The sequence below is a fragment of the Aulonocara stuartgranti genome (assembly GCF_965226115.1).
Source record: "Aulonocara stuartgranti genome assembly, chromosome: 10".
Classification (NCBI taxonomy): domain Eukaryota; kingdom Metazoa; phylum Chordata; class Actinopteri; order Cichliformes; family Cichlidae; genus Aulonocara; species Aulonocara stuartgranti.
In genome coordinates, this window is record NC_138946.1 from 18,477,203 (window position 1) to 18,500,232 (window position 23,030).

The 23,030-nt window shown below is 41.5% G+C and overlaps 3 protein-coding genes across 5 annotated transcripts; 2 read left to right on the forward strand and 1 right to left on the reverse strand.

Annotated features, from left to right (window-relative positions):
* The first annotated feature begins 439 nt into the window (after positions 1-439).
* Positions 440-7,616, forward strand: ilk (integrin-linked kinase). Its single transcript, XM_082549328.1, has 13 exons — positions 440-620; positions 1,011-1,145; positions 3,066-3,231; positions 3,515-3,610; positions 3,776-3,872; positions 3,973-4,056; positions 4,145-4,230; positions 4,313-4,422; positions 5,919-6,046; positions 6,351-6,472; positions 6,560-6,659; positions 6,885-7,015; positions 7,110-7,616. The coding sequence occupies exons 2-13, from the start codon at positions 1,057-1,059 to the stop codon at positions 7,257-7,259; spliced, it is 1,359 nt and encodes a 452-aa protein (XP_082405454.1). The 5' UTR covers positions 440-620; positions 1,011-1,056; the 3' UTR covers positions 7,260-7,616.
* A 1,301-nt stretch (positions 7,617-8,917) lies between these two features.
* On the forward strand, positions 8,918-16,293 carry smpd1 (sphingomyelin phosphodiesterase 1). Its single transcript, XM_082549646.1, has 9 exons — positions 8,918-9,115; positions 9,340-9,601; positions 10,705-11,025; positions 11,326-11,606; positions 11,860-12,033; positions 13,821-13,992; positions 14,115-14,191; positions 14,558-14,703; positions 14,785-16,293. The coding sequence occupies exons 2-9, from the start codon at positions 9,383-9,385 to the stop codon at positions 15,201-15,203; spliced, it is 1,809 nt and encodes a 602-aa protein (XP_082405772.1). The 5' UTR covers positions 8,918-9,115; positions 9,340-9,382; the 3' UTR covers positions 15,204-16,293.
* On the reverse strand, positions 15,312-22,991 carry tpte (transmembrane phosphatase with tensin homology). Of its 3 annotated transcripts, none has more exons than XM_082549650.1 (19): positions 22,886-22,991; positions 21,880-21,970; positions 21,712-21,792; positions 21,585-21,632; positions 21,322-21,483; positions 20,679-20,798; positions 19,999-20,098; positions 19,844-19,907; positions 19,665-19,729; positions 19,466-19,526; positions 19,299-19,380; positions 19,007-19,095; positions 18,848-18,909; positions 18,672-18,752; positions 17,813-17,918; positions 17,615-17,712; positions 17,438-17,533; positions 17,282-17,352; positions 15,312-17,186 (listed from the first exon to the last, which is right to left on the reverse strand). In XM_082549650.1, the coding sequence occupies exons 2-19, from the start codon at positions 21,924-21,926 to the stop codon at positions 17,081-17,083; spliced, it is 1,539 nt and encodes a 512-aa protein (XP_082405776.1). In that variant the 5' UTR covers positions 21,927-21,970; positions 22,886-22,991; the 3' UTR covers positions 15,312-17,080. The 3 variants fall into 3 exon arrangements, with proteins under 3 accessions (XP_082405776.1, XP_082405774.1, XP_082405775.1); XM_082549648.1 differs by lacking the exon at positions 22,886-22,991 and adding an exon at positions 22,385-22,849; XM_082549649.1 differs by lacking the exon at positions 22,886-22,991 and adding an exon at positions 22,239-22,378.
* Positions 22,992-23,030: the final 39 nt, after the last annotated feature.

Sequence of the window (23,030 nt, forward strand, 5' to 3'; positions counted from 1 at the left end):
TTCTTGTAATTTCTTTAAGTAGTCTTCAGTTCTTTAGGCTTTTTGAAGGACATTCAAAGCTCTTCTTTGGCTGTTGGGTGCCTTTGATTCCATTCTCTGTCAACATGATCTCAAACTGCTTCCCAATGTTGAGGTCCGACCTCTGGGGAGGCCAATCCATGACTGATAGTGTGGCCTTTTCATCCGTGTTTCTTTCAGATACTGTTAATCTGCTGTAGATAGTTTTTTAGTCCTGCCACCTGCCATCACCAGTAGGCGGTAGGTGAAGTGACTTGCCCAAGGACAGAACGACCAAAACAGACAGAGCTGGGGATCGAACCGGCAACCTGCTGGTTACAAGATGAGCTTCAGCAGACCTCAGAACATCTAAATACCCTGCTTGCTTTTGCATGGTTGCGTTGCCTCCAGCAGGGAGCGCTGGTGCTTCGGTGTCCCGGGATATGGTTGCCAGTAGCGGACACCTCCTCGAACTTCTCTCCAGCTGTAGCCCACATCAGCTCTGAGGAGCGGGGCGTGGACTCGGAGCGACCATTCCCTGCTCTTAAATTTGAGGAGACGGCAGACTTTCGCGGGGGAAAAAGAAACCAACAAGAAATCGATCGCTCACCAGCTGGTAAAAGGTTTGAAAACTTTTTTTCTATACAGTTCATACTTTTCCTAAACATACAACAAACCCGAGAAGCTTCGTTGTTGACTGAACTTGAACATTTTTTTACAGTAGTTTTCAAAGTGATCCAATAGGCCAGCCCATCCGATTCAACGGAGGCAGATGAAGCCAAGAGGAAACGTGGGGGCTTTATATTCTGCTGGCTTCTGGATATTTTTGCAGCAAAAATAGTGAATTTAACATTTTGATCATTTTTAAGGCGGACCTTAAAACTAGTCAGCCATCAGAATAGCGCTGATAGCAATCTAGATTCAAAAGTGAGTGATGTCTGATAATGTGCTGGAAGGTGTGCAAAGCTTTTAAGTGTGAGGGGGTGAAAACCTATTAATAAAACCTCTTACAGGCTCTGTGATCCTGAGCTTAAACCAGGCGGAACCTGCAGCATACCCATGGATGACATCTTCACACAGTGCAGAGAGGGCAACTCTGTGGCTGTTCGTCTGTGGCTGGACAACACGGAGAATGACCTCAACCTGGGGTAAGCAGATAACTGTGCACACTCATTCAAACAGACAAGGCTTTGAAGAGGACTGCTGCTGGACTTTCTGCTGAATCCAGCTGTGATGTTGAAGCCTGTGCAACAAGACCTGGACTTTTAAAGAATTTGTATTAAAAGCAAATGATTCTTTGGTGTTTTTGTGTGCTGGTGTGCATTAGAAAAAGGTGATCTTTGGCGCATTGGAGCTGGTCACATAGTTTCCATATTGTTCTCGCTCTGCAACTCCACGTACTGCTGAGCATCACTAAGCTACAGTCTGTACTTTTTCCCCCCCTTCTTCTTATGAGGTCATTTCCAAAAACTGCTTATGGGTAATTCAGAGGAGGTTTCACAGTAACTTACGTGACTCAGAGAGCTTAAGATTTGCCCCTCTAGAAGTGTGTTGTGTTTAAAAAACAGCTACTTTTAAAGAAGCCACACTTTGGGATTAAAAGTGAAATCCAAACTATTACTGCCAGATGATTTTATATTAATCAAAGGGTGCAGCCCCGTCAACATCTGCCCTTTCCAAAAATCTCTTTCCTTGAAAGGAGCAAGAAGACCTCACTGCTAAAGATCTCAGTTATCTCATTCTTTGGTCAGGCCATATATGTGCAGTTTGTTGACGTTGCCTCTGAGGGCTGCAGAGCTTCTAGCCAACCACGCAACAGCCAAGACCATTTCCTCTGTTTCAGCTCCATACAGGGCCAAGCCCTCGCCGACAGAGCTACCCAGACAGCTCTCTGCAGTCCCGCATAAACATTTGAGAGGCCACTCATTATGCTGGAGGCCTCCTTTTTGGCTCTTACTCTGAGGAAGCTCAGCTATGCGGTCAGGCCTGTTTTTACCTTTAGAATATCTAATAATGTGCAATTAAAGCGTCATGTGTCGGCAGGGGAAATGTGCTACATGTTAGTGGAATTCCTTTACCTCTACATCTGGTACAAAAGGAAAGGGAACTTAGAAACAAACATTTTACCAAACAAACAAAAAAGCTGTTTCAGATCAGCCCCCTGGAAACGTGTGACATAAAGAGACATGAGGAGAAAGAGAGAGAGAATGTGTAGCTCAGGATTCCACTGTGTTTTTTCCACCCTGTCATTCCTGAGTTTTTTTCTCTCTCTTCTGTTACTTTTTATAGCCCAAAGGGCTGGTTAGACTGCACTGTCTGTCCACACAGTGCTGGATCAGAACAGACAGAATGTGCCTAACTGGCATTTCACTTAAGTGTTAACCTAGTTCTGGAGCTACTTCCTACGGGCTGTACAAGCTCTCTTAGGGTTTATTGTTAAATAGAGTGAAGAGGTTGTGGCTTTGCAACGAGCTGCGAGAATCCCCAGCAGCTGCCTTGGGGTCAGGTAAAGCAAAACGGGTGAAAGAGGGCCAAGTCACATGGAGGTGATATCCTGGGCTCCTCGCAGGCTGCTAGAGTGCAGTGCTGCAAGTGTTTGCGCCTTTACATATCGTTAGCTTCATAGCATAAGTGCCTAAGTCATTGACTTAGTCAAATGACTTAGGCAATTATGCTATGAAGCTAACGATATGTTAGTAGCTATTCCAGCTTGCACTGGCATTTTTATCACATGCCAGTCATCAGAGGAGTCACCAGAGGAGTATAGGCTGCAGGAAAAGTGCAGTAGCATATGCTTAAGTCTAAATAAAGATTAGCAGTTGGTGTGTGTGTGTGTCTGTGTGTGAGAACCTGGGTGTCTCCGTGTCATAGAGGAAGCCACACATGTACAATTTTGTCAGAGGCCGCCAGCATCCTCCTACATGCAGTTCAGCGAAACAAGAATGTCATCACCTCACAGTGACACACACTTCATCAACTGAAAATATACTTGTCAGACTTTATAAAGTAAGTTTACAGTAAAAGTATGTCTTCTTTGCTTCCCGTACTGTGCTTGCCCTGTGGCTTAGTGATGACCACGGCTTCAGCCCTCTCCACTGGGCGTGCAGGGAAGGGAAGAACGGCGTTGTCGACATGCTCATCATGCGAGGTGCCCGCATAAATGTGATGAACCGTGGCGACGATACGCCGCTGCATCTCGCCGCAAGTCATGGACACAGAGACATCGTGGCCAAGGTAAACACAGCGCTTTATACAATACACTTTATATATTCACGTAGGCACTTTTTTTCTAGAGCTGAGTGCTTGCTATCTGACATTCACACACATTTACATACCGATCAACTCAGAACGACTGAACTGCCAACCTTCCAGTTAGCAGATGACCTGCTCTCCTGAACCAAAGCCACCCAGATACAGATACAGTGTTGTTAATCAGTGGGTCTGTGTATGTGTTTTATTTTTTTTTAGGTGGGTCAAATCTTATTTATCATTATGCCCTTTTGTTTTTTAATGGCAGCTGATCCAGTGCAAAGCCGACCCCAACACAGTCAATGAGCACGGGAACACCCCGCTCCACTACGCCTGCTTCTGGGGCCAGGATGAAGTGGCCGAGGTGCAGTACTTTACTATATACCCATACACAGATGCTCTCTCTTTACTTTACCATTATCTCTTTGCTCCCTCTTCTGGTCAGAGATGGTCACTGCAGTCTTTTTCTGTGAAGCTCTTCAGTATCTAATCTGTGCACATTACATTGTTTGACCACTTTTTCTTTTAGGACCTGGTGGCCAGTGGTGCCCAGGTGTGTATATGCAATAGGTATGGACAAACACCTTTGGACAAAGGCAAGCCTCACCTAAGACAGCTGCTACAAGGTGCTACAGGGGACTATTTTTGGATATTTTAACAGACAAACAGGGGTTTTTTGAAAAGGAAATAATTATGCATTCTTAATTTTTGTTGTTTTCTTTTTAGAAAAGGCAGAGAAAATGGGCCAGAGTCTGATCAAAGTTCCATACAAGGAAACTTTCTGGAAGGGCACCATGCGGACACGACCCCGTGAGTAGCATTTATTCCACACTCTAGGGGCCAATCATCATATCAAAGCAGAATGTTTGCAATAATAGCGATGTTTTTGACCTTGTAGGTAATGGCACCCTCAACAAGCAGGCTGGTATCGATTATAAGCAACTCTCGCTGCTGGCAAAGATCAATGAAAACCAGTCTGGAGAGGTTAGCTGCACTCTGTTTTTATTGCTGCGTGCCAGTCTTTTTCAGCTCCCCGGCTGTTTAACACCATGCGCTCTGTTTGTAGTTATGGCAGGGTCGGTGGCAAGGGGACGAAATTGTAGTAAAAGTGCTACAAGTGAGAGACTGGACCACCAGGAAGAGCAGAGACTTCAACGAGGAACATCCTAAACTGAGGTGATTCAAATAACCGTACTGTAGGAATGAGAAAGGTTATAGTGGTGGGTCTGGGGCAGCAGTGTTTCTTGTGGTATCCGAACAATGAATCGGTATTCCATTGCATTGACTGTATATGAAAGATGGATCTAGCCATTGTTACAGCACGCACTGGTTTGTGGAGTTACATTTCGACTCTTATGACCTTTGCCATAATTCTTGAGCCAGAACTCACCATATTTGGACAATTGTATTATGAATTTGAGTGGGTAAACGGCACAAGGAGTCATCATATTTATCATAAAGCTAAATATTCCAGGAGGCACTAACACTGCATGTATCATACAGTTCAGTGACTTAGTTTGGTGGTGTTAAATTCACACTGTATCTTGGCCCTAATAATGCATAATTTTAAGCTTTAAGCTTTAAATGAGATAGTTTAAATAAAAAAAAAACATATCCTGGGAATTTATCTTTATAATTTAATTCTTGAATTAAGCTTGTTTCACCTCTGCTTTTCGTGTCATGGATCATGGGCAAACATCACAGGGTCACATGCTGTCAGCCTGCGTGTTTATGTAAACTGAGGCAAATACATTTGGTGCTGCAGTTTCTTATCTTGAGTCGGCTTAGCGTCTGTTTGAGTTACATAGAATCAGTCGACATTTGGCCTGGTGGCCATGCACTGGTAAACACAGTCCTCGTGTAGAGTACAGATGACCGCGATGAACCGCCGGTGAAGTCTGTGGTCAAAGATTAGCTAGGATGTTGTGCAGGATTCTTATGCAATGGAGGAGAGGACCCTTTATTTTTGCTAAGTCAGGTTCTACAGCAAACATGAACCTCTTTTATAAGATGAAACCAGACCCTTCACAATGTGACTCAAGCATTACTTTCTAATCCTGTTTTCTGTTATGAACTTATCGTGCAATAACCGTCGAACCCTGCAGAACGTGTTAAGACGGGCCCAGGCGGGCCCACAGAATGACTTCAGCATTCTGAAGCGTCCTCTGAATAGTATTAAATCACCTGAGCAAAACTGCATTCCCATCTCATCTACTTTTAATAAATTCTGTCATCCTCGGGATAAAATGACCAGAACAGAAGGTGAGAGAATCCTTTGAGCAGGCCAAATCAAAGAAACCTCACCAGGAAGGCTGAGTGCGCAGTAGGAACGTCCTGGCTGTGCTTGATGCAATCATCAAAGCGCTGGTTATGCGTGCGCCGAAGATTAGAGGCAACATAAGCTCTTTCATGTACTGCAAAAATAGGTGACAGTGAAATGCAAAAACACTGCTGCTGGGCTTAACTTTAAAGGTGACACAAATGGTGGGGTGGTTTCTCGTGGATTTGCAAAGCATTCTCGTGATTCAGACCAAACTTTGAGGCCATTTCTTCTCTGTTAGTCTCTTCTTATCCCAGACAGACCATCTTGAGCTTAGAATAAATAGCTATTTATTAAATAATATTTAGAAACACTTCACAATCTCTCTTTTTTTTCTGTTGTGGCTTGATAGGATTTTTTCTCACCCAAACATCCTACCTGTTCTTGGGGCCTGTCAGTCACCGCCATCCCCTCACCCTATAATCATTACCCACTACATGCCCTACGGATCCCTCTACAACATATTACACCAGGGCACCAGTAAGTCATTTGACAATGTGTGCATGCGTTAAAATGAAAAGGCTCAAATTTGTCTTTTGTCTCAGCCTGAAAGAGCTAAGACTGCGGCAGGTTTGCCACTGTGGATGACGCTGTGTGGCTTCATACATTATGGATAAAGAAACGTATTTGTGCATGCGTCTTTCTCTCACTTATTTCTCTTATTTCTCTCACTCCCCCCCATCTCACTCATTCATGTCAGCTAGTCAGTTAAGTGACATTTAGATGTTGGTATCATGGCACTTAATTAAACCCCATATCCTACTTCTGCCTTCTGTTCCCTCAGCTCTCGTGGTCGACCAGAGCCAGGCAGTGAAGTTTGCACTGGACATTGCCAGTGGCATGGCTTTCCTCCACACCTTAGAACCAATGGTTTCGCGGCTTTACCTCAACAGTAAGCACATCATGGTGAGAGGCCTTTCTGCTGTCTTTTATTTCATTAGATATCCGCATGTTTATTATCAGATGTGATCACAAGATGTAATTCGTCTACAGATTGATGAGGACATGACCGCCAGGATAAGTATGGCGGATGCTAAGTTGTCCTTCCAGTGTCCTGGTCGTATGTACTCTCCAGCGTGGATGGCTCCTGAAGGTATTTATTCCCTTTTGTTTTTCTCCTCGCTCACTCACTGTTCCCTCCTGCTTCCTGCTCACTAAATGCCTCCTTCGACTTTATGAGTCTTTCAGCCAGGAGGAAACTGCGCTGTATAATTTAGTACCAATTAAGAAGCAGTCGTGCTGTTTTACCTGGTAAAGTTACATAATGAAGATCTAAGTTATAGTGCTTATGTTTATGGGGTTTTTTTTCTTTCTTCAGCTTTGCAGAAGAAGCCCGAGGACATTAACAGAAGATCTGCAGACATGTGGAGTTTCGCTGTGTTATTGTGGGAGCTCGTTACCAGAGAAGTCCCCTTTGCTGATCTCTCACACATGGAGATAGGCATGAAAGTAAGTTGACACAGTATTTATCTGCCCATAGGCTTCAACATTACATTACAAACACGTGCAGCTTTTCTACTTAACACCGCCCCAATATAAACAGGTGTCTCTCGAGGGTCTTCGGCCGACCATTCCCCCGGGGATTTCCCCTCACATCTGTAAGCTGATGAGGCTCTGCATGAATGAAGACCCAGCCAAGAGACCCAAGTTTGATATGATTGTTCCCATCTTGGAGAAAATGCAAGACAAGTGAATGCTTGTGCATCAGTTCACGCACTTCCTTTTTCATGTTTAATCACCAAACCACTCTATAGCATCACTTCCTTTATGTATCTGCCAAGCCACTGTAAATAATTCCAGGAACCACTTCAGCGACCCACAGTTCAGACACTAATATTGTATTGCTTTTCTTGTATAAGTTAAATTTGTAGTTAAATGTTCTTTTTGGCTAAGCAGCTCTTTTGTAATGACTGAGACTTGGTCACTGAAATGCTGGCAAGCTCTTTTTTTGATCCAGTGTGGATTTCATTCAGTGAAATATGTATAGAATCGATTCTTTTATGCACACCACTGACTGCCAATGCAATAAATGTTTTATATTTATGACAAATGCTTGTTCGTTTCATTTGAGACATCATTTTACTTTCATCACAGACTAAACATTGTCACATTTTCACTTCTTAAAAATCGTTTTCGCTACCTGGATGGGGTTTTGTTTATGTCATTGGGATTTTCTGTCAATGATTGCTTCCGCTCTTTTGTCTCCGGTGGAAAATTCTTCAAATATTACACAATTCTTCACTTAAACTCGTGGAGAAAAAAACAGATTTTGGTGGTTAAAGGTCAAGGTAAGTGACTTTACAGCCATTTTTTGGTCTTAAGAATTCACACTCTGATTCTGACACTGACTGATGTCTAAACACTATGATATTAAAGATCAGCTTCTCAAAAACCAAGATTGCAATATTTTAACTAAGACTAGATGTGACGAAAGCATTTTTCCAATTTGGAAAACTAACTAGAATAAAGTAGAAAATAAAAAGGAAATCTTTTTAGTTTTAGTATTTGGCAGTTTATTTGAATGTGTTTGGTGAAACTTCGGATATGAGTCAACTGCTTTCAAAAGTTCCATGTTTTTACTGTAATGCTAAATCTAACCTCTGCCATATCTGCCCTTCATACCGTAATAATTAAGAAGACAAACTAACACTAATACTTTTAAACAATAAAAACGAAACTAAAATGATCAAAACCCAATCTGGAAATTACGTGAAACTAAACCGAATTTAAAAAATCAGTAGAGTCATATCATACTAATATGATAACGATATTAGAAAAAAAAATGCAATAACTGTCAGAGATATCACGGTGTACTTCAAAAATGTTTGACCTTATTCCATGTTTGGTTGGATTGGGAATCAGTCATCTTGGTTGCTTGCACATTCAAGTTAATAACTATATAGAAATTTGAATATTTTGTTGATTCTTTGCAGTAGTATCCATATTTACATGTGTCATAACAGACCCGCTGGTACTGGTGATAGCGTTACACTTATAAAATAATAAATTATGAATCAGTAACGCATGCACACACAAAGGAAATAAGCAACTTACAACTGTTTTGACCAAAATTAAGACTTTATTGGTTTTATTTTAAGATAGCGGACATAAAGCAGAATATACTGACGATCAGCACATTGAATTTATAGTCCCAAATTTATAAAAGTTTGCTTAGGCAGCTATTTCTGGACTTCAGTCACTGTGTAATTAAGGAAGAATTTGGTCACAGGGGAGGTAAAAATATAAACGGTCAGCGCGTGACCTCAGCTTTGATAATCTTTGACAGCTGCAGACTGTGGGCCAATCAGAAAACAGGAGGGGGGGGGGGGGGGGAGCGCACGAGTGAACCCGGCCTCACGTGACGTGTCAGCTGACTTTTTCAGAAGTCAGAGGAAGCAGCAGCAGCGGCTGAGGTGACAGTCGGACTTCCACAAAGAAAGAAGGCTGCCGTGCTCATTTCGTTGCACTTTGTGGACGTGGGAGCTGGGCCGCTCTTGACCTTCCCGCTTCTCACTCAGGGAAAACTGCGGCACTTTGTTATATTCAGAGGTATGGTATCAGAAGAGTAGCTAGCTTTGTTAAGTGTGTGTTCTCGCTGCTGCTGTGTTAGTAGCTGACATACAGAGGAATATTGCTTGCGGTTGTTTGTGAGTCACTTATTCTGAAGCTGAAGCTGAAGTGTTAAGTTAAGCACCGCGACAGTAAGTGTTACTTCCTTGACACCCATCCTTGTTTTGTTCTTGTTGTGCCTGTTGTGTTGCTGTCCTGTACAGAGGCTGAGGCAAACGCTCTCTGAGGACACCTGCTGTCTGGACCATGAGGCTCTCCTCTCAGCCGCCCTCCTTTGGGCTGATAACCTGCTCTTTGGTCTTGATATTGCCGCTGTTTGGCTCCTGTCATCCAGCGCAGCTTTCCGGAAACCCCAGCCTGGTGTTCATGGAGCAGCTGAGCCACTCAAGTGTCAGATTCAACTGGAGAAATGTCACCTGCTACGTCTGCAAAGCTGTCTTCACCATTGTTGATGTTGCCCTTCTGGTAATGTGTTAAAAATGTCCTATTAAACCACAAGTTGCACAAGTGCAACAGACCATCCGGTCCTTAGAGCAGCTCAGGAAGTCATTTGTTTTAAAAGTGAAAAACATTTAGGAGACGTTTACTGGAGTATTAAAACTGCATTTAAGTGTAGTTATACATTACTTGTTGTTGTGGACTGCATTTTGACTACATGTATAATTAGAGCTTACGTTTTTACAGTCCGTAGAAAATCTTGATCAAAGTCCAACAAATGTTGGAAGACTGCAGCTGCCTCATAAAATGCTGTGCAGGAAGAGTATGTTTTCCATATTAACCTGCATCATGAAATAGTGAGAGGTGCTTCTAGTATATTCAATATTCCCTTTACCATTTACATCAGTGTGTTTTCTAATGTTGAGAAGTAGAAACATTTAAACTGGATGGCTGAAGACTAGATTTGATATCAACATATGCTTCTGGTTTAACTGTTTTTTGTTTTTTTGTTTGTTTGTTTTTTATTTCTTCTTTGTGATTTGTGGTTTGTTCTGTTTATTGCACATTGTCCAACTTCCTAAACTGAACAAGGGACTTCTCTTAAGCTGTGGCAGTTACGCTTTTATTTATTTGTTTATTCAATTCTGGTACAGCCAAATTGGGTTAAAAAGACAATAAATCTGAGCAGTTCGCATTATGTTTCCAAATGTGAATCACCAATTATGTTAGAGAATATTACTGCACTTGCAGAGCATAAAAAGTTTAAAAATGTTCGTGGTGTATGATACAAGTCGTATGACACTCTGCTTCTTCTGTGTTTAGCATAAAAGTCCTTAGACTATGTCATGTGGTCTCTATTGACCACAAATAACATGTTTATCGTTAGCTGTAACTGCTGACCTCAACCACATGTGTTTGCATATTCTCCTGTTTTTTAAGTGCAGATGCTGCACTTAAATTCTGTGACTTATGTTCGTACTGTGAAATGTTTCTTTGAGCATGTTTAAATTCAGATTGTTCTAAACAAATTTTAGCTTGGCCTGCTTTGCAGGAAGTTCAAATGCAGTGGTTCGTTTTCTTAATTTCCTCCTCTCAGAGCTTGTTTTTTCTCTGTTAACCCCTTCCCCCAGAGTGATGCAAATGAAGAGCGAGTGGCACAAGCAGTAGGTGAGGCGTGTATCCGTCTCCATCTGGCTGATGAGCAAGTCTGTCGGGATATAATTGAGCTGTTCAGGGATGACTTCATAAGGGCCCTGCAGGAGTCATTTCTGTGGCCCACTGAAGCGTGTGCTATACTGGTGGGCCCTTCCTGTGGCAAATTTGATGTGTATGCACCTTGGAACATCACTTTGCCAAATGTTCCTAAGCCCCCCGTTAAACCACCCTCTCCTCCCAAACCGGGTTCTCCACAGAGCAGAGTACTGTTTCTCACAGACATCCACTGGGACAGGGTGAGTGTGTGAAACGAAAAGAGCCAAAATTGAAGTGAAATCCTGGCAAACTTGGCTATTCTTGTCCTAATTTTGTGTATATATGTAGTCCCTCAAAGTGTGTCTGTCAGTAGGTGTGTATATGAAACCTTTTTATATTAAGGTCATACGTTTGTTAAAAACAAGGTTAAAGTTAATGATTTACAGCGTCTGTATATTTTCGGCTTGACTCAGCATAAAGTGTTATGGCTTTGATCACCTGACTTGTTTTGGTTTAACTCGTGCCTTAAAAAAAATATTACTCTTTGTTCCTCCTGACAGGAATATGACGTCGGCAGTGCTGCAGACTGCAAGGAACCTCTGTGTTGTCGTAACAATTCAGGCTCTCCAAACTTGAGCAGGAGGAAGGCTGGGCACTGGGGAACTTATGGAAAGTGTGACCTGCCTCTTTGGACAGTGGAGAACCTTCTGGAAAATGCTGCCAAAGCTGGGCCATGGGACTGGGTTTACTGGACTGGAGACATACCAGCACACAATGTGTGGTCACAGACCAGGGAGCAGCAGTTGTCAGAGCTTACTGTCATCTCCAGACTCATCCACAAGTAAGTTAGCTTTAAGTTTAACTGACTTTTTTTGATACGTGCTACTTTAGCTCATAAAACAGCAGATCAGAGTAGTTTTAATATTATAAAACTAACAATATATGTTGTGCTGGTTTATGGCTACATTCATTACAAACACACTGTAGTCTGACTCAGACCATGTTAACATTCATAGGGTTGTCCAGTCATAAGTTTGTCATGTGCTATCTTGAACTGGTCCAATCTCATGTTGACTCTTAACTTTTGTCCTCAGACACCTGGGACCTAATGTGATGGTTTACCCTGCTGTAGGAAACCACGAGAGCACACCAGTAAACAGCTTCCCTCCACCCTATATTCATGGCAACAGATCCTCTTCCTGGCTATATGACCAAATGGCAGAGGAATGGGCCCCGTGGTTGCCAGATCAGGCATTGAAGACTTTAAGGTTACTGAATTTTATGATTTTATTATATGTGAATGTCCTTTGCCACAGTACTGCAGTTAAAGCTACCCGTAGGTAACAAAGCATTTACACTGGAACACGAGGAAACTGTGTTTATGATGCAGTTTCACTTTGACTGGTTACCAGTGATGGAAAGTGTTTCTTATAAACTTACTGGCCACTTTTTTTAGGTGTAGCTGTTAAACTGCTCATTAATGCAGATATCTAAACAGCCAATCACATAGCAGCAACTAACCTGATTAACTGCTCATTAATGCAACTATCTCATTAGGCAATCACATGACAGCCACTCAGTGTGTTTAATCACGCAGACATGATGAATAGAATTAGAATAGAATAGAATTCAACTTTATTGTCATTGCACATGCACAGGTACAGGGCAACGAAATGCAGTTTGCATCCATCCAGAAGTGCTTTAGTGATATAGATATATTACAATATATATTAGCAATAATATAGATATGTGAGTATATTACAGAAATGGGTCTATTATGGTATGTTATAATGTACACGGTATGAAGTATGTTGTGAATATTCTATAACTATAAGTATGTACAGGCTGTAGTGAGTACAAGCTATGTACAGGATATGAACAGGATATAAATATGAAAAACTATACAGAATATGAAATAAATAACTTTACAGAATCTGGGATATACAGCTATACAGAAATGGGAACTATGCAAGTTGTAAACAGTTGTAGGATTAAAGATTATCGAATGTACAGAATGATTATTTACACAGAGCTATACAGTAGTGCAGTTAAGATAAGTGAGGGTGTAGATAGTTTCTACAGAGGCTATATAAAGTGCTAGTGGTTGTGAGTGGTGGTTCAGTCCATGTTATTATTGTGTTTGAGGGTACAGTTGTCCATTGTGGGTGTGTGTATGTTCAGTCCATGAGTTTAACGTGGGTCAGATGTCAGGAGGCAGAGTTCAGGAGTCTGACAGCTGTGGGGAAGAAGCTGTTCCGGTACCTGGTGGTCTTAGTCCGGAGGCTCCTGTGGCGCCTCCCAGAGGGCAGGAGGGTGAAGAGTCCATGTGATGGGTGACTGGGGTCTCTGATGATTTTCCCAGCCCTTTTCAGACACCGCTTCCTGTAGATGTCTTTTATGGCAGGAAGTGGTGCTCCGGCGATGCGCTGGGCAGTTTTCACGACCCTCTGCAACGCCTTGCGGTCCGAGGCAGAGCAGTTCCCGTACCAGACTGTTATACAGTTGGTCAGGATGCTCTCGATGGTGCAGCGATAGAAGTTCACCAGGGTGTCTGAGGACAGGTGGTTCTTCCTCAGAGTCCTCAAGAAGAAGAGGCGCAGTCTGCTGAAGTTCAAACCGAACATCAGAATGTGGAACATGGTTATTTAATTTAATTTGAATGTGGTATGGTTGGTGGTGTCAGATGGACTGGTGTGATTATGTCCGAAACTGCTGATCTGTTGGGATTTTCCCACTCAACCATTTCTAGGATTTACAGAGAATGGGCTGAAAAAGAGAAAATGCCCAGTGAACAGCAGTTCTTTGGGTGAAAATTCCTTGTTGATGCCAGAGGTCGGAGAAGAACCTAAAGAACCATTTGTTACAACCATGGTATACAAATGGGCTACAAAAGACCACTTCGGTCCCAGTCCTGTTGTTGTATACACTCACTGGCCTCTGCTGGCCAGTGAGTGTATACAACACTTTGAGCTTCAATAAGTGACCCAGAGCCTGATAATGTCTAGAGTTTCATTTAAATTTGAGTCATTCAGAGGTCCTGTTGTTGTAATTACAGATATGGAGGATTCTACACAGTGCAGATTCAGCCTGGTCTGAGGCTGGTTTCTCTCAATATGAACTTTTGTGCACGAGAAAACTTTTGGCTGATGGTGAACTCCACCGATCCCGGGGATCAGCTGCAGTGGCTCATACACATTCTCCAGGCCAGCGAGGACAAGGGAGAAAAAGTGAGTTTGATCATTTAACACTGTGACATTGGGATTCTCTTATTTTAATTACCTCTGATCTCATTTATTAAGCAAAGGAAAACATTTATTTTTCTTTAAAAATATCTCCTCCTTTATTGTAGGTACATATCATTGGTCACATCCCACCTGGCCTTTGTCTTAGCAGCTGGAGCTGGAACTATTATCACATTGTCAACAGGTAGCTGCAGTAGCCACTGAAGATTTAATATAAAGCTGTTAGAAACTGTTAGAAGATAACTGGAGTACTAAAGTCAGTCTGGCTACCTCTTTGTCACTTGGAGAATGATTTGGGCTCGTATTCATTAAGCAATGGTTTATTGTTTAATTGCAGAGCATTAAATGTTTCCCAATGTGAATTTAGAAAAGGTGCGTGTGTAATGCTGATCAATGCAACTAAATCCCAATAAGCAGTATTCTTGGAATTACAGCAGCGAGATACAGAGCTGGCTTATTACTAGAAACACTTTTCAGCATCTGAAGCATGTGAACAGAGATGAATTGGTTGGTTTCTCTTTGGTAAACTACTCTCGCATCCTTTCTTCAGGTATGAAAGTACAATCACTGGACAGTTTTTTGGCCATACGCACCTGGATGAGTTCCAGATGTTTTATGATGAGGAAACCATGACCCACCCATTGGGGGTAGTGTTTATTGCTCCCAGTGTCACTACCTTTGTTGGCCTTAATCCAGGTGAGTTAATAATTGAGTTAAATCATCTTCCAGCATTTCATAAGCAGCACACTCACACGCAGCAAAAATATATCTTTTCAGGATACCGTGTCTACTATGTTGATGGGAACTACCAAGGAAGCTCTCGGCTGGTACTCGACCATGAAACCTACATCATGAACCTTACAGAGGCAAACCACAGTCCATGGGCACCACATAGTCCACAAAAGGATCCTAAATGGACACTACTGTACCGTGCCACTGAAGCTTATGGTCTGTCTACTCTGTTCCCCTCCGATTTTAATCGGCTGATTGGGACCTTTATCAATGATGATCCTGTCTTCCAGAAGTTCTGGTATTTGAGGTATAAAGGACACGTCTCAAAGCCTTGCAAAGAGGTCTGCAAGACCGGTATACTGTGCTACCTGCGAAGTGGGCGTTATGATGACCTGAAGCAGTGCGACTACCTTAATGGTTTTAAAGGAAGCTTAGCCAGAGCTGCCACAAAAACTCTCTGTTGATCTGATGGAGTTTAGCCTGGAAAAGGCAGGGTGAGGGGGAAAAAGCAATATGACTAAATATGATACTGAGCCAAAAACAAATCATCCTCTGTTGCAGATGGACAATGATTGTTTTTTTGTTTTTGTTTTTATAGGTTTGGTTTCATAAAGTCACTTGACCTATTATTCATGTTCACATGGATGTGGAACTTAGAAACCCAACTTGAGTATTTGCTGTGCCTCATCACTAATAATGTGTTTTAAATCACTTAGATGAATGTGGGACGGTTGACTTTTTTTTCTTTAATGTCAGTTGTGAAAAGGGTGGTTAAAATTGTTCTGAAGCGCACACAGTGTTAGGCATTACAAGGATTCTTCAGTTCTCATGATTTAAGCAGTTCTTTTGAAGCCAGTGCCTTTTCTTTTTTTCTTTTTTTTTTTGTTAAACATGAACTTATCGATTCTTGCGATATATCTTTTAAACCTCTGTCCCTCTGAAATTTTAGTCATCCATTAATTTTCTTCTTTTTATATAAATTTGGGGTTGCAAAGTGGCTGGAGCCTTTCCAGCGGTCGTGGGGCAAGAGGTGGAGCACACCCTCTATAGGTTGCAAGCCTGTGGCTAACACAGACAGGCAGCCATTCACACCCACATTGACACAAGAACCGACACATATACAGTAACCTTGCAAACTCCACACAGAAAGACACCTGCTGGCAGACCTTATTCTTGTGCCGCGATGAAGCTAATCTCAGTCCCACAGTGTGACTCAAATGTTCTGGCACTTTAATATCTTTTTTTTTTTTAAGTCCTTCGTCAGCACCATTGTTTGGATTTTAGGCCTGTGCTTTATGTAATCCACCTTATGTGCAACATTTTTTGCCTCAGCAAAAACATCTTTTAGCCAACCAAAGAGCAGTATTTTACATTCCTAATGTTTACTTCTGCCTGCACTTTGTTTTTAGCCACTTTCTTTAGCAGTGAATAAATCTGACATGCTTGTTTGGCTCCTCAAATCTGGGGAATTAATGGTGTAACAGGAAAGTGCTTGTAATATAAGCAGTAATTTAAGCGATTGTACAGAGTGTGAATAAAATTGCTTGCTCATTACCTATTTGTGGGGCAAATATTGAGTTTAAATTAAAATGATTATTTTTAATTAATCAAACACATGCACAGCTCCAACACTTTATTACAGTTTTTTGTTCTTCAGAAATTTGATACAAAAACTGCCATCAAATCATTATTTGCATTGAAGTGACCCTTAATTCATCAAAATCAATACAGTTTCTACAATAGCTGCTGCTTTGAAAGCTCAACTTCTAAATCATTGTGAGACTAACATCTTTTCTGAGCTCTCGTTAGCAATGTCTTAGCTTCCTCTCTCCCTTTTCCACATTTCCACCAAAGACAACTCTAACCCTAACCAATACCTAGGCTACTTTAGGTTTCAATAAATCCTCAAGTGGGGCTGAATAGGTAACAGCATTGGGAAATAGTTCACAAATAAAGCACTGAGCTATGAAAAGAAAAGCCACATATAGCTTTATAATTTCATGAATGCTAAATGTTGATCATTTTACTACATACAACAAAAGTACCTGCACATACAGATTAATTTAAATGTGGACATTATTCTTTGTGTATTGGTAATTCTCCATGTCTCACAAATTTAAGTGGCAAAAGCTGAGAGTAGAATTTTAGTCTACATTATTTGTAAAGTGGAGAATTGTAAGCACTTAAGATCACAACATTTAAACATGTAAATGTGCGGTATTCCTCTGGTCAATTTTAAACACCAAAACTGCATTTTTTAAATTAGTGTTCAATTTGCATATTTCTGTTCATTATGCATCATTAAAGCTAGAACAGGTTTTCCCATCTTTCGATCTTTCTTTTATTCAGATTCTAAGAAGAACATAGTGACACCAAAGTCTTCCTTGTACAGGTCCCAGGTCTTTGGTTTGTGTGGGTTGTCCAGCTCTTCCCTGGGTAAAAACAACCTGAGGACAGTTTAAAGAGTGTAAGTCATGATAATACAGTCAAAAGAATACAAAAAAACGGTCTCTGATCTGCTGAAATAGAAAAAGAAACACACTTGTTATCTTCTATGAAGGATGTATTGAACCAGAAGTAGAATGGAACATCTTCATATCCTTTCGGGAGACCCTAAGGGTGATGAGAACAGATCACATGAATCTAATTCACAAGCTTTCCTTTAATATAGGTGAAAGGTGAAAAAGTAAGCACTCACTGCACTCGATTCAAACATGACCTTCACATCTCCTTCAACCACAGGTCCATTCTGCAGGCTGATGACTGCTGCGTTATTACCCACATCAGGAAATACCTAACAAAACGCATAAACGGGTTAAAACGCTAAAACTCTTCAATCCTGTTGTGTGAATTTGTGAGTGTGTGACAGACTTACCGTGCAGTTCTCCTGCTTGGCACACACACACTCAAACACCAGCTCTTTTCTCACAATTATCTTGACCTTGAAATCGCTACCATTACCTTTACCAACGCCTGAGCAGGAGTAGAGGGAGAAAAAAAAAAAAAAAAGCTCATATGTGCCACTGTTGGTGGTGCAGCTATAAACGAACATGATTCAGGTTTTCTAGTTTACCTGCTATGGAGTGGATACGGATGCTTTTAATCCTGAGGCTTTTCGGTGGAGGCAGTTGTCTGTTGAACTTATTCTTCATGATTTCATAGTACCCTACATACCGGCTCTGCAGGACACAAAAACAACAAAACCTTTTAACATATTGTGGCTGTAGGAGGTAGAGCAAGCCATCTACTAATTGGAAGGTTGGTGGTTTGATCCCTGGCTCTGCCTAGTCTGCATACCAAATATCCTTGGGCAAGATATTAACCCCAAGTAGCTATGTGATGCATCCATCGGAGTATGAATGTGTGTGAATGGTGGTTAGAAAGCATAGAAGATAGTGAATATGTGAATTTGGCATGTTCTATAGAGCGCTTTGAGTACTCTGGGAAAGTAGAAAAGAATAAGAATCAGTCCATTTACCATTAAAAAAAGCAAGCATTTAGTTTTTGTACGTGTATTCCAACAGGCTTAAGAAGATGTTGAGACTCCAGAATCCCTTTTATGCTTCTTGGAATTGATTTCACCGGTGCCTAAAACTCTAATATACTTATTCCAAAAGACATTCCTTTACTATTTGTTTTGATGATGGTTGTGAAGAGCGATGTCTCACAGGTACGCCCAAAATCTCCCACAAATGATTTGTAAGACAGAACCCTTGGCTGTTTCCAAATACTTTCCTAGAAAAGGTTTGGCCAAAACCTGGCAACTTTCTGTGGCGATGTTACAAATTTTGTAAAAAAAACAAAACAGTTGCCTCACATGTGAAGAAGGCCGTTGTATTGCTGCCATGCTTTTGTGTTTCTGCCACATGGAGCTGCTCATCATAATGATTAGAGGTCTTCACTACAAAGAGTTTTTGATGACTTGTTGTTACCTGAGAGGGAGTCTCCACCCCCTGAAACTTGGAGCTCTGACTTTTGTCCGTCCTCCGCTCGCCAAAATACTCCAGACTGTCCTTCAGTGCGAAAAGAAACAGATGTAAGGATATAGCTTTGTTTTAAAGCACTTATCTATTTACCCTAGTTTCACAAGTAAGTAAGAGAGATGTACCTGTGCACTCTCAAACTGGTCACTGTCGATAAGCCAGGTGCACACCATAGTACCGGTGCGTCCTGGGAAAGGGAGCAGTAGAATTCACATTTAAAAAGACGCATATTTTCAAATAAGTGATCCAATGATAATGAGTCAAGGAGAGCTCACTAATGTTACCTTTCCCTCCTTTGCAGTGGATCGCAATGATGTTTTGGGGATCAGCAGACATCCACTCTCTCACGCTCGCTGTGTATTTGAGCATGTCCCTGAAACAATCCAGTACAAGAACAAAGAAATAAGGTGTGAAAATACTAATTGGCACTGGAATTGATGCAGTTGTGATGCATCTTTTTCCTGGATCCGAGTCATTTATAGAAATGCTTGAAGTCTCAACATTGGTATAGGTTTACTACAAGAAAAAGATCCAGATTAAAGAAAAGGCCACATATGAAACAGAAACCGTGCTCACTCCAAGGAGGGGACATTGTGGTCATCAATAAACACCCGTTCAACCCTGTAGTGGAAGAACTGGGGGTCGTAGCCTTTCTCACCTGGAAGCAAAAAGAAACTATGCTGTTTTGTAATCCTCAACAAAAGGGCATACAGTGCATGTGAGGAAAGGTGGTGCACACTTACTGCAAAGATTGTAAACTTTATAATGGCCTTCATGTTTAGTGTCTAGAAACCTTGCCACTTCCTGCACAAAGAGAGAAGAGAAGTCAGTTAAAAGCCAATGGTAACTGATTGGGATCATTTTGATCTTTGTCTATGTTATTATTATGTTTGTAAAATGAAGCAGGTGGTGCATGGTTCGCATCCAAGGCCACTCACTTACCCTGATTGGATTCCTATAGAAGGCTTGCTTCCCAGAGGAGGGGAAAGACATGGCGATGACGCGGTCTACAGAGCGGGTAAAGATGCAAAATCATTGTTTTTCTTTTCTTTTTTTTCTTTTTTTTAAATCTCAAAATGTATTTTCCTGACATGCATAATTGTTTAACTTCAAACACCTGCCTGTGACATAGGTAAGATCGAGGTCAAATCCATCCTTCTGATAACGCCGCTTGTTTTCAGAAATCTGAAAAATAAGCAATTTTTCCAGTGTTCTTTCTTGATGCCAACCCTAACACTTGTAACTGTCCAGTTTGCGTCTAGAATGACGACCTTACCATCCTCCTGGTGACTTTCTCCAGCTCTTTCTTCTGAGCAGCCAGTCTGAAAACCCTCACGAGGATTATTATTCTCAAGAAGCGGAGAAATGTCACAACCCTGAAAGGAAAATTGCAAAAGTGAATCATTATTCCAGGTGTTCGAAGTCCAGTGCATTCAAAAGGAGATTATAAAATCTGTAATATGGTTTACGATACTCTATGCAACTACTGCATGTAGCTTAAAACCATATGGTTAAGCTAAACAGTCATTAGACAATCAGCCAAGTCAGTCATTCATTCTCAGATTTTCACCACCAAATAAGAAAACAAAAATAACTTCAACATTTTTTTGCTTTTGTTTTTAAAGTACAATATGGCTAATTGCAATTTTACTGAAAACATTGCTCTATTGCTTTCTTTTTGGAGTAGTTTGTACACAGATCTATGAGGTCAGTCAGGAATCATAAGAGAAAACAAGTAGGTGGGCTATTGGTGTAAATTCCCATATGGAAAAGAAATACAAGATTTTTTTTAATTCAAATATTAAATGTGTTATACTATGATATGCTCATTAAAGTGGCCCCTTTTGCATTTTTCTTATCCAACAAAATGTTTATTTACTGATCATACTTAATTATTTAATTGTTCCTTCCGACTGTATGCCTGTTGTGATGGGAATGCAATGAGCAAACATGTACCTGGGGATGAGGCTGGGACCTGACAGGTCAGAGAAGGTGTAGACCATGGTGACCACCAGTGTGACAATCACCACGCAGGCGTCTATGATGTTCAGCTTGGAGCTGAAGTACACTTTGAAACTAAAAGGAGGCCAAGATAAGTGGAAACATGACACAAGACAATTAGTATACAGCTGGAGAAAGACTCCGCACAGATCATGCAATGGACATATTCATTTCTCTGACACTCTGATGACTGTGCCATTACATTTCCTAATCCCTAACCCAAAACATTTCCTGTCTGACTTCCTTTTCACAACTTCCTGTTTAATGACAAATCAGACTTGGTTTCAGCTGATTCAAAACTCCGGTGGGAATCACTGCTTTAAACATTTCTCTTTCTCACATTAGCACGGAAACAGTTGTGATCGCGATCCACTGCATCAATGTGAGCACTTCTTCTAGCGCAGTGTCAGCAAAAAATTACTTTTGCAAAAGCAAGTTTTGTCTGATTTGTTAGGCAATCCACTGGCTTCCTCAGAACAGAGGCTATTCTTCCTGGAAGGCTGGCTCATGCGCATGACTTCTTACTCACAAACGGGTGTTGATGGTTACAGAGGTGCAGAAAACAACGACTAGACTCCCACAAGCATTTCTCACTCACCCCTCCACATAGACACGCAGGAGGACATCGGCAAGGAAGAAGAAAGAGATGGTGAGGGACACAGCCTCTAACGCATTTCCAGCATCTCTACTCTTGGCTGGCAGCGAGAGATCCACAATCACCAGCACAAAGTCCACTATGATCAGTGTTACTCCAAATAAACTGGAAAGAAAGACATGCAAATGATGATAAAACATCCACTTAATTAAAAAGACAACCAGGTAGGGGTGTACCCTTTTCCAATTTGCAAAAAACACACTCACCGAAAGCCAAAGGACATGACAAACGGGGCTATCCTTTTCCGAAGATTGCTGCAAAACAGGGGACAGGGTTATATGTGCCTGTATGTAGAGCTGAAGGGTTGTGCAAATTGGATCTCTGTAAACTTACTAGTACAGCGTGTCTGGTAGTGCACTCTCCTCCTTTCCATCATCAATCTCTACTTTAGCGTTCTCCATCTTTGTCATGTTTCTGAGAAGACAGAGATTACGGACAAAGACACACAAATATATGTATTTGTTTGATATATAGAGAGCGATAAATAAATAAAAACCTCACCCATTTACACTTGAGTCTAACCCTGGGCTAAAGTACACAGAGGACATGATGCTTCTGTTTCCTTTCTCTTTTTGTCCTGAACGTGGAGTTTCTGCATTTGGAGACAAAAGCGTGATAAGATTGAGTGCACCCATTTCGGCGCGATGCTACGTGGTTACAATGTGGAAACAAATGAGACAAGAGTGCATAAACTTTGTGTCATCGTCCTAAAACGCTGCTTTTCTTCAAACCAGTCTCTCACGCATTTCCCGGTGCTACCTGCAGGATGCAGGAGTCCACAGCGCGTCCCTAAACCACTACATTCAGCTGCAGCACGTACAAAGAAACTGCTCAAGAAAGGAATCGCTCATTCCGTTTACCTCTGGGTAAATTTTAACAAAATTTCACCGCCCGGTCCACAGTCTGTGTGATCACCATTCACTGTCCTGTTGCTTTCCTTGCAGCGTTCACAACAAATCAGACCCTCAAAAAGCCCAACTAAACTAAACTCCCACCGCCTGCTTACCGTCGGGACTGTCATTCGTCAAATTATACGAGACTTCGTCTTGTGACTTCTCCCGGGGACAAAGGAAGACGGTTCAAAGGTTAACCGGGTGGATTTTTTTCTATCCATCCACTATTCCTCATCGTTTTTGCAAACGTAGCGGTTTCGAACTTCCTGGAGCTCAGTAGAAAAAAAAAAGAAAAAACAGGAGGAAAAAATGCCCCCCCTCTTTATTCATATTTCCTCCTCAGCTTACTTTGACTCAAAAACAGAGTCTGACGGTAACCCTTCTGCACAGACGTATTTAAACCGCCGATAGTTACTAAACTAGCCCAACGGGCTGCCTAATTTGGAACATCTGGTTCTAATAGACTGGCCAAAATAACGAAATAGTACATTCCTGCCTTTTGCGTCACTTGTTTGTTTGTTTTTTGTCATGAATTCATGAAATTTGGGTATGATATTCAGAAAAGTAAAAAGTAAAAAAAAAAATGAAATAAATACATAGAAAACACAAAATACCTCAACTGCTCCCTTTAGGGGTCGCCACAGCGCATGTCTGCCTCCATCTGACCCATTTTCCTTGCATCATCTTTTATTACAACAACCCTCTGCGTGTTTACTTCACATGCAGAGGGTCATTTATCGTCTTCCCACACGCTGACTT

Bases quoted from the DNA above. Each gene is read 5' to 3' on its own strand.
- ilk (XM_082549328.1), top strand. From the start codon at position 1,057: ATGGATGACATCTTCACACAGTGCAGAGAGGGCAACTCTGTGGCTGTT. The intron at 3,611-3,775 runs GTGCAGTACTTT...TTTTTCTTTTAG, and splicing joins GCCAGGATGAAGTGGCCGAG to GACCTGGTGGCCAGTGGTGC. The intron at 6,047-6,350 runs GTAAGTCATTTG...CTGTTCCCTCAG, and splicing joins CATATTACACCAGGGCACCA to CTCTCGTGGTCGACCAGAGC.
- smpd1 (XM_082549646.1), top strand. From the start codon at position 9,383: ATGAGGCTCTCCTCTCAGCCGCCCTCCTTTGGGCTGATAACCTGCTCT. The intron at 12,034-13,820 runs GTTACTGAATTT...TTGTAATTACAG, and splicing joins CAGGCATTGAAGACTTTAAG to ATATGGAGGATTCTACACAG. The intron at 13,993-14,114 runs GTGAGTTTGATC...CCTTTATTGTAG, and splicing joins GCGAGGACAAGGGAGAAAAA to GTACATATCATTGGTCACAT.
- tpte (XM_082549650.1), bottom strand. From the start codon at position 21,926: ATGTCCTCTGTGTACTTTAGCCCAGGGTTAGACTCAAGTGTAAATGG. The intron at 21,484-21,584 runs GTGAGTGTGTTT...CTTTCTTTCCAG, and splicing joins GTCATGTCCTTTGGCTTTCG to TTTATTTGGAGTAACACTGA. The intron at 17,534-17,614 runs GTAAGTCTGTCA...GCGTTTTGTTAG, and splicing joins CCAAGCAGGAGAACTGCACG to GTATTTCCTGATGTGGGTAA.